Source organism: Ceratotherium simum, chromosome 22 (genome assembly GCF_057802395.1).
Source record: "Ceratotherium simum simum isolate JZ-2026a chromosome 22, ASM5780239v1, whole genome shotgun sequence".
Taxonomy (NCBI): domain Eukaryota; kingdom Metazoa; phylum Chordata; class Mammalia; order Perissodactyla; family Rhinocerotidae; genus Ceratotherium; species Ceratotherium simum.
The window spans coordinates 8,887,866-8,898,218 of record NC_141921.1 but is presented as its reverse complement, the minus strand read 5'-3'; the positions used below and the strand labels follow the sequence as shown (position 1 = coordinate 8,898,218).

At 39.1% G+C, this 10,353-nt stretch overlaps 1 protein-coding gene across 3 annotated transcripts in view; it reads left to right on the top strand.

The window, feature by feature from the left end:
• Positions 1-1,558: 1,558 nt before the first annotated feature.
• Positions 1,559-10,353, top strand: part of ELAVL4 (ELAV like RNA binding protein 4) — an 86,816-nt gene continuing 78,021 nt past the window's right edge. Inside the window, exon 1 of one of the 3 annotated variants that reach the window (XM_004438528.3) lies at positions 1,559-1,849. In XM_004438528.3, coding sequence (XP_004438585.1) covers positions 1,841-1,849 — 9 coding nt within the window. In that variant the 5' untranslated portion in view covers positions 1,559-1,840. The remainder of the gene's footprint in view (positions 1,850-10,353) is intronic. The other 2 variants (XM_087445974.1, XM_004438530.3) reach the window with 2 other exon arrangements.

Sequence of the window (10,353 nt, the reverse complement as noted above, 5' to 3'; positions counted from 1 at the left end):
ATTCCAGTTTAATAGTTTAGATAGTGTACCCAACACACATTGATTTGTGGTGTATCTGTATTTTTTAAAGTGTGTATATATGTATGTATTTGTATGTGTGTTCATGAACTAGTAGTTTAGAAAAAATAGTTTTATTTTTTAAAAATGTAAAGGTTATTTTCTTTTCTAATAATTTTTCACAGACCCATTTATTCTTGGACTTTGAAGCCCAGAGTGTAGCATGATTTCTGGCCTATATTTCTACTCTGCTCGGTCCCATCTTGCTGTCAACTTCAGCCAAAGATTAAAAATTATGTTGAATTACGTCTTCAGTAATATTTGTTAACCTCTGTGTATTTATTGAGGAATAAATTGACTAAATTATGAATTAAATAGTGATAAGTTAACTTTTTGGGTAGAAGTAAAGCATAAACTCCTGAGGTAAACCACTTTAAAACTCAAACCAGAACAAAAAAAGTATCTTAACTGAAGGCTTGGTATTGCAGAGGTTATGAAATGTATCACATAGGCAGACAAACTATATACATCACCACACACTTGCTAAATGTCTCCTTGCAGGTCTTTTAAGAGGCCAAAGGAAGAAAACATCCTTTGAAGGAGAGATGCAAAATCACGTGTTCAGTAAAACAAGATGGGCACTCTGCACCGGTTATGAAATGAGTCTGTTGTCAAAAGCATGTTTTTACCTTTCTCTATAGCAATAGGGAAAGCAAAGAAAGAATGTGTTTTAGTGGATTTTTAAAAATTCAGATCATGCCCCTATCCAAGTTGAGAAATAAATTCATTTAAATAAATCATTCATCATTCTCTGTTTTGAAAAGCTCAGACAGAAGGCAGAAAGGTAGAGGCTGACAGCTGCCCCCTCCTCCCCCAGCTTTTTTTCTTTTTTGTTTATTAGGAAATAGTTTTCTGAAGCAAACTTGTATGAACCTAGTTCAGGGAGCAAGCACAATCTCAAACTTGCTTTCGTTTGAAACCTGGTCATGTGAGCTGCAGAAGGAGCATTACTTGCTAAAAATCAGCAATATTGGGAAATAATAAAGTTAAAATGTAGATGTATTAGCACATTAAAGTGCTTTTGTTGTTGTATCTTTAAGCCTAGAGGCAGATCAGTAAATATGCATTTCGCTAGAAAGCAACTGTCAAGAAAGATAAGATGATTGAAAATATTTTAGATGGGAAAAGCCCTCTGTCAGAGGGGTGGGGTGGTGCAGCCCTCAGGACAGGGGAAAGAGAGGACACTCCCACTGTTAAGGTTTGCAAGCCGCCAGTGACTTGCAGTTGTTACAGTACTTTTGAGCTGGGAGGAGGGAAAAGGTAAAAATACAAGTATGGCTGTTGTTGCTTCAGCCTGGCCTTAATTACCAGACACAAGAAGCAGTTCAGAAATCTGGTCTCTGTTGTTGTAGAGGTCACCAAATCATTAACATCGTCAATCTGGCAGTAGCTAATTTAAATAGCACCTGATGTTGCAACGCCTCCCTTCATTTCCCCAGCCAATCAGATCCTGGCTTCAGCTGACAGATGGTCCCATAAATGGATGTAAAAAGGGGAAGCTTCGAGCCAATTTCAGCAAGGCTCTGTTCAGTTGTTCTTATCTACATCCTAGAATCGGGAGTTTCGGCTCACTGCTCCTTTTCTTTTTTTTTTTTCTTTCTCTCCCCCTCATCTCCCCCCCACCCCCAAATAATTGATTTAATTTACAATCATCCACACTGTGTGTTGTGGATCTTTAAAAATATATAACAATAGTAGTCATTTAAAAAAATATATTCTGAAACCTTTGCAAATTTTAAGAGAAGAGTCGAAGCTCTGCGAGACCCAATATTTGCCAATAAGAATGGTTATGGTAGGTATGACTAGATTTATAATCTGTTGTTTGTGTTGCTGGAGGGAAGAGAAGCATCTACACTTTGACCAGTCTTATGCTTGCACAAGAGTTTAGTTCTCTGCTGCTGTTTGGTTCCTACATTTACTATCTCTTTTGTGTAGAGAGTGCGGGTAGGTCCTTGTATTGAAAAGCAGTGGGGAAATAGATTGTCATTTTTAAGAGGTCATTGTCAATTTTCCCTTCAACATAAAGGAAGTGGGGGGGGTGGGTTAGGGGGAGTTGGGCTGAAATAATTGCTGGTTTGTTGAAAGAGGTTATATTACATGAGACCATAATGCCAAAAGAAGGGTTTTATTTTTGCAAGGGAGTGGGGGTTTGTCTACGTGCCTGGGTTTTGTGGGGCTGGAGGTGGATGCAGCAGGGTTAGGAATCTCTCCATTCCCGTGCTGGAAATTTAAACCTCGAGAAGCAGCTCCTGGATACTGAACGTTGAGATGGGCAGTTGTGTTTCGGGGGACTGCGCAGTCAAAACGGCAAAGAGAGTGATTTATTTGGGCTTCAGTAAATGCTGCATCTTGTATTTCAAAGAGTTTCCTGTCATGACCTCATAAAAAAGAGGAGGCGGCTTGTATGTGTAGCGGTGCCTGGCGTGTTGAGTTGTTGCTTCCTTCTCTGGGCAGCAGCTCTGTAAGGAGGAATGTCAGCTTTTACATAACGTTCCTTTCCGCTTTTGACACACTGTGTGAGGGTCCATCTTCTTCTGATCACAGATGGAGTGGAATGGCTTGAAGATGGTAAGTGAAAAGAGGAAGGCAGCTTGGAGATTCCAGCTGAGTGTGTGTCTATGTGTGTGTGTAAGGATGGTGGACTGTGCATCATAAATCACTGTGCAGATCGTTTGTGTGTGTGTTTATTAGTATTTCTCTTTTCTGAAAACCAGAATCCACCTCCAAGTGTAATGGCACTGCATGCACACTAGGCACACACACTGCCTCTTCCATAGACACACATTTTAGCCAAGCAAGGTTGGTGTCTTTTTGACAATCACAATGTCACCGTCGCTGTCAGCTGGCGTGTCCACCGCCTCTGTGAGCCTTCAACAGAATTACACGACTGTTAAAGTTAAAGGCACATTTCATTTTCCGTCTCCTGCTAAGAGTGATGGGGAAGGCTGGGAATGAGGGGTGGAGGAGGTGAGGTTCAGTACCAGCAGATGTAATTGTGAAACAGGACTTTTGGATGTGGAAGGGGAAAACCTTTCTGCCAAAGTAGTAAATCTATTTTTAGCATCATCTCTTTCTGAAAAAAAAGAAGCAGGGAAACTCCTTGAGTGCCACTCCTGTCGCCTGATGTTGACCCTGAAGATATGGCACAAAATGGCATGATCAGATGCCGCGAGTGCCCACTTTGACTTTGAATTTCACCAGCAATAGCTTTCATGGGGTTTCAAAGCTGGGTATGGGGGGAGGCTGGAATTTCATATCCATCTCACTTATTTTTCACTAGAAAAGCCTGGGGAGGACTTTTCGCTCCGCATAGATGTTATAACAAAGCTGTGGTCTTTTTCCCATTCTTAGAGGATTGCCTTTGTCTGGCTGCTTGTTTTGATGGGTGTAAAACAAATAAGATTAGACCGAGCAGCCCAACTGAAAGCGATAGCTGGGAGGAAAACCCAATGAAAGGTTGCCGGGGAAACGAACAGAGGAAAAGCCGAGTAGGGAGCAGGTGGCTATCATGAGAACACACTGCAAACAGTGTAAAAAAAGGGGGGGGGGGGCCAGGACCTCGATTATCTTTGCTGTTCTTTGTGGCGGGCCCAACTTTAATTATTCTTTATAAATAGGTGTTAATTACATTTCTAACTCTGGTTTACAGTGATTTTTAGAAATCTATTTTTAAGCATCTGTTCTGTCTCCCCTGTTTTTTTTGTTTTTTTTGTTTTTTTGGTTTTAAAAAACAGAGAGAGAGAAGGAGGGGGGAAGGGAGGGTAGGGAATCTTGCTTTTTTTTTTTCCTTTCTCTCTCTCTCTTTCTCCCTTTTCCCTGCTGTGAAATTGTACGTGCGAAAAATCGCAAGGAATCCTGAGAGGCCATTTGAAAAAAATGTAAATTGTATTGAATGAAGTTGATGGAAGCATAATAGTGAACTCTCAGAGCTGATAGGTTCTGCAAATGACTTCTTAGAAATTTCCAGCAAATATCCATAGGAGAAATATAGGTAGAATAGATTTACCCTAAGCAATGACTTTGTGCTAGGTAATACTGGTATTTTTACTAAATCAGATGCTGATACTACAGTTCCAGGGAGTTCATTGTATCTCTCATTTTATATCTTGAGTAGAAATTACTTTTACAAATAATAAATAAAAAGCTGTATTCTAGCCTTTTTCTTCGCCTCCCTCTCCATGCCTTCAGCCACAGGATCTCTCAGGCTGCACCTTGCGACCACCGCCTTCCATTTAGCATTTGGTGCTGGTTCTGGTCTTGGCATAAACTGAGTGAAAAGCTGAATTCTTTTTTTCGGTATCTCTGAACGTCTGGGACCCATGTGTGCGCTGGGTGACAGGCACCTCTCGATTTTCCTCTAAGAGAGCTTTACTAGTCTCTTTTTCTCGTGATGGTGGGTACAGGAGGACTGAAAGGTGTAGTACTTAGGTGAATAGGAGGTAGCGTAAAAACCACTGCAACGATGATGTGTTACGATTTCTTCCTGAGACACAAATCAGATACATGATCAAGTAGCTAATTTTAAGCCCCAAAATGAGAGAATAAAAAATACTGAAATATATTAAAAGGTTATAAAATATAATTGGCTTTATTGAAAATACTCTTAATTTTTACTTTTTCCATTGCAAATCTCCACACCCCTCTCTCCATTCTTTTTTCCTTGCAGATTCTTCTTTTTGTTTTTTCTTCTCATTGGGGGATTTTAAAAATTTGTTTTGACTCTTGAGGTAAAAATAATTAAACTTTTATTTTTTGTCATACACTGGAACCTTGCTCTCATATCTTGAGTGTGTAAACATATGTCGCTATTAAAAATAGAATAGTTTTTTGGTTATCTCCACTATACTTTTTTCTGAGAATTTTATGGCATTTTTTAGTTAGGGGAAAATCATTTCCATAAGAACTGTCACCTTGTCTTGGGTTGTAAAAAAGACATGTGGTTCTACCGCTGACCTTTCTTGCTCCTTTGTCTTAAAAATATTAATGCCTACTACCTGCTTGTGGAGGTGTGCCTTTATGGAAGCAGAAGACTGAGTGTGCGTTTATTAAGAAATGAAAATCTGATTGGAAATATTTCTGCCTGACTATATCTCAGTTTTAATGACCAGAATGTCCATATATCTCATTGTAACATAATGGCTAAATCATTTAATATTTAAATTTTGAAAGGGTAAAATGAACATCAGTGGGGAAATAGCTGAAAAATTGCTTTGAGAATCATTGATTTACAAGACAATTTTAATATCCCATTTAAGGAAAAAAAAAAAAAAAAACTAACAAGCAACTTAACCATTCATTTGTGATCTCAGTCCCATTCATTCCTAACTGCCATTCATTCAAGTCATCCTCCTGGCCGGATACAGATGAACTTGCTTCTGTTTGATAGTTTTCCAGAGTCTTGAAACTTTTTTCTCTTCCTATAGCCCTTCCTTGGTCCTTCGAATTTTCAAGGATTTTGTTATGAGATGAAGGTTCGATTGTCGTGAGGTAATAAAAATAGAATTTTTTTTTAAAGAAAGAGAAAGAAAATGAGCTACACGTTTGTATTTTAGTTCTAAACTCAGTCTTGAAACAGGGTTTGGGACATGTTAGACTCCGGATATTTTAGACTTAGCATTTCTACTGGGGATAATCTATTTGAAATTTCAAATCTGGAAATCATTGCATGAATGGTGCTTTGTGTGTGTCTGTGTTCAATATCTCTAAAAGAATTTGTAGGTGAATGAAGGTGTTTTTCTCCAGTAAGAGTTACCGCGAACAATGAAAGGGTTTCCTCAGGGCAAGTCTTTTTCTTTGGTTTGGTTTCTTTCCTTTGCACATATTTCCTTATTGGGGGTGGATTCTCTTCCTACATGTAGACCTAATACTGTTCCTTCTGTGAGGAGATAATGCTACTTCAATTAGCCCTTGGCATCTTAATGCTTTATTATAATTAAAATAAAATCAAAACAAATTATCTGTGTGTACCACGGGTAAGGAATGGTGGTCTTTATAGAGGTCATTGTACATGGACAGAAATACTTTGGCCTTGATAAATTTCTTCATCAGTTCCAATGATTTGTGGCCACCAGGCATTTAATTTATATGCCTGGACACTTAATATGTACATCAGTTGGTGAGCTGGCCAGCGGATGCTAGACACATGAGTGTGTGCTGGCAAATGCTGCAATGCAGTATTTTTTCCCAGTGTCACTGGGAATTTTGGGGATGTGAAGGGACATAAACATTTTCAAGTTTTTATCTTACTATTCCAGTTGATGGGCCATGTGGTACGGAATTAGCCAATTCCCCTTTTGAAAGTGAAGTCAACCTTTTATTGCCCACTATCCATTCTTCCATCCATTTGATAAATATGTGGAAAGTATGTGTATGTGAGAGAAGGAGACTCTGTGTGTGTGTGTGTGTGTGTGTGTGTGTATGTGCTTTTCGGTGTAAGCGTGTGTGTTTCTGGAATCCTGCACCTGTCTTAGGCTTTCCTTATTTGGTATTACCCAATGTGTATACATACTTGCAAGTATATGTGCATCTGAAAATGGAAAGAAAACCAAACTGGGCTGGCTTCCCATAAGAAGTGGCTTCTCCTTTTCACAAATTTCAAGAGTTCTCTTATTAGAAAAATACAAAACTTCATTAAAAAATAGATATATCCAGATTCTGCAGACTTCCATTAGTAACCAAATACCTTTCCTTAGCTGCCACTAGAGAAACTATAAGTGTGCAATCCGTAACAATATTTGTGAGCTAGAAGCTGCCCTTTCAATCAAGGGGTTGGGTTCAAATTAAAATATATGCTTATGTGGAAGGAGAGTTGTTTTTTCTTTGGGAGCGTTTGAACCTAATCTTTAACATTGGTAAAAACAAGGAGGAGGTAGGGTGGCCATGTTAGCATCTCATGCTTTGTTTTGTGAGCGTGTGTGTGTGTTGTGTGTTTTTGGAACATCCTTGTATTTTTTAAATCTCAGCGTATTTTAAGAGTAGAGGGCTTTTATAGGTCAGTGGCTTTCTAAGGGTAAAAAGAAAGGTGATCTGTGGGTGGGTGGGAGTTGTCACAAGCAGTAGTTGTCATAAATTACCCTTCTAGAAATGGAAAGAAAAAAAAAAGACTGGAGGACAAGAGTGGAGAGGGATACCAACATGTGGATCTACACCTTGCCGGTATAAGAGATAATGAGTGATAAATTTGAACTGGTGCAGTGCGGGATGCCAGATAATTTCTGAGAACCTTGACTTTGCAAGTTCATTACTTCCTTGCTTGCTTGTTCACACCTTTAATTATATCCAGTTCGGGATGCTAGTTGGGGGCACCAAAGATGAGCCATTTTGTTTGTTGTTTACTTCATTAAGTATTCAAGCAGTGTGCTCACAATAGCTTGGGAGCATCAGTGTTAGGAATCAAGCACTTTGGAAATGGAATTGTTACAAAAGAACAAAAAAATGAAAAAGCAATCAGCCAGCTAGCTTGCTTTGGATGCTGACATCCACCCTGCTTAATGGTAATATTTATGCTGTTCCCTGTACATTCATTAAGAAATAACTTACGCAGTGTCAGTGCTCCCAACAGACTGGCAGCTTTCTCTCTCTCTGTCTCTCTATCTCTATCTCTTTCTCTCTCTCCCCACGCCTCCCCCCACCTCTGAGATTTTGCCTTTTGCTGGACCATTTTAGGACTGACCCTTTTTGCTTTGGGGAAGATCATTATTCAGATCCTTGTCGTATCTAATACCAGAGATATTTTCCCCCTCAATATGGATCCCTCTCTACAAGGATCAAGAAATGCTGAATGCCATAAAGAGATCCTTAAATAAATTTTGGTTGAGAAAGCGGTGAAAATATTGAAGAAATAAGGTCAGTGTAATTGGTGTGCTTGCGTTTTTGTTTTTTTGTTGTTTTTGGAAGGCCTTATTTTTAACCACAAAAGTCAAATGCAAAACTAGCATAGTGATTTTTTAAAAATGGGAAAAAATTACACGTCATAGGTCTCTCCTGAAAATAACTTCCCTTGGACTCTTGGTTTGAAAATAACATTTAAACTTGACTTTGCTTTTTTTAATTATTCATTTTAAAGCTATAAAAATGTAATTCATAAATATTTTTTCTGTAAGAAGTTTAGTTCTTTTTTCAGGATATGAGGAAGCAAAGAAACAATTCCAGCCGAGACAGCGAAATCTGAAAAACACACCACAGCATGGAGGTTTCCTCTCTCTGCACTTTGTGGCATTGAATCCACTCCTGCTCATTCTGTGAATCAGTTACCTTTTATTGTCTACTCTCCTGTAACAACTAGTCCTTGAGTTGTTTTGCCGACTGTGTTCATAGTACAGGCTAGCTATCATTTGTTGTTGGATGAAGATGTATTTTTTGAGGACTTACTATGTGCATTCCCCTGGAACATGGAATTCAAGGTTACCATTTCTTTTTCTTCTGACCCTGATCAAAAGACCTAATTAGAGGTTAAGTCCCTGTGATTTGGGATAAAGTTGGGGAGAGGGATTTTAAGGTTGGACATTACACAATGGGGTTTGTGTCGAATTATGAGAAAAGATCTGTTGGAACATTTAGGTACTACATAAACGTTTTTCCTTTTGTATTTGTAAGAGTCTAGGTCTGACTCCAGGATAGAAATAAAAGATCTTCAGAGCTTTTTGTCTATAAGGTTCCATGTGTCTAGATATTCACTGTCAGGAACAAGTAAAGTTTGGACACTTGGAAGGAACTTGTCTTTCCGTCATCTGCCTGTGGAGCATGGCTAGAACCTGTTAATTTTACGGAAATAGGAATGCCTTGCTTCTGGCACAGATGACCCTTTGAATACCTTTTCTTGTGTTACCGTCCAGGGAGGACCTGAGAAGATAGTGACCCTCTTGACATGCACCTGTGCAAACTGTAAGTTTGCTAGTGGAGCAGAAATCGTAGAATTACTTTGTCATACCCACCTAGATAGTGCAGTGTGTGTGTGGGGGGGTGGGTATAGATAGACAGCTGTGACCCCTGGTGTGCCCTGAGATGTACCAAGAATGGCTTCTCAAGTCGTCTGTGTTTTCCTAAGCTGCCAGTCTAAACCCTTTAGAGTTTTGCTTTCTAATCTATACATGAAAAATAACAGGCTGAATTGAACTTTTTTTTTCCACTGCCCCCTTTGAAGATGCAGCAGTAGTAAATACAGCTTTAATGATAAACTTTAGTTCTAAGTGCTGTTTAATAGTCTATAGCAGAAAGCCTGAGAACTTGGAATCTTTACTAATGAAACTTTCATTAGGAAAGTGCGCACTTGAAATTGAGTAAACAACTAAGTCCCTGCAATTTGTGATTTTGACCAGATTTGACTCATCCTCTTTTATGTTACTTTTGTAATGCAGCCAACCACACATCTAAAATTCTGGATATTGTGTGTGTCTTCAATATTAATGATCTCTGTTGATGCACTGGGTACAGACAGTGCAATTCCCACAAGTCCAGATTCTTACTGTAACACCAAAACAAAGGGATATTTATGAATAAAATTGGGAAAGTTGTCCTTGTAGTAACTGTTCCCCACAGGAAGCTTTACATAAATGTGCATTTATTATTCAGAATATTAAAAGGGAATCCTTAGCTTTTACTTTTTAATTTGGGCTAAAATATGTAAATTGGTTTTATTTTGGAGTTGCTCTGTTTTAGATGGCTTTGGGGGAGGATAACTTTCTAGCTTGATTATATTTTAATTGTCTCTGTAGTGGAAGAGGTTCCAATCCTGAAATCAACCTGGTTATTGTGATTAGGACCCAGAGGGCCAATGTGCAGATGGGGCTAAAAACATATTATGTCGACTTGTACACATGTAGAAAAATTAGATTTGTTTCTACTAGATAGCGTTATTCCCATGTCTTTATTGGCAGGGCCAGCTCAGAGGCCACGGAACCACAAGTCTGCCTCTGGACTCAGAGGAGCTTCGTAGTGTGATGTACACGCAAGCCTCTGGCATGATTGCTCTTTGTCTTAAGAAACCAGGAAGTGCGAAGGACTTTGAAGTCGTATGGATTTGGGTTAGAATCCTGACTTTTCCAGTTTGTAATTGGGTGATCTTCGATGAGATACTTAAGCTTTCTGAGCCTCAATTTCCTCGTCTTTAAGATGGGGATGATAATGCCTGACTCACAGGGTTTCTGTGAGGATCAGATGAGAAACAGTATTTGAAGCCACCAGTCATATACAGGACCTGAAAATTAAAGGTGCTTAGAGGACATTAGGTCTCTTTCAGTCTTTCTGCTCCTGCCAGATGTCCTGGGAGAAGTGACTTCGAGTGCTACCCTCATAGTC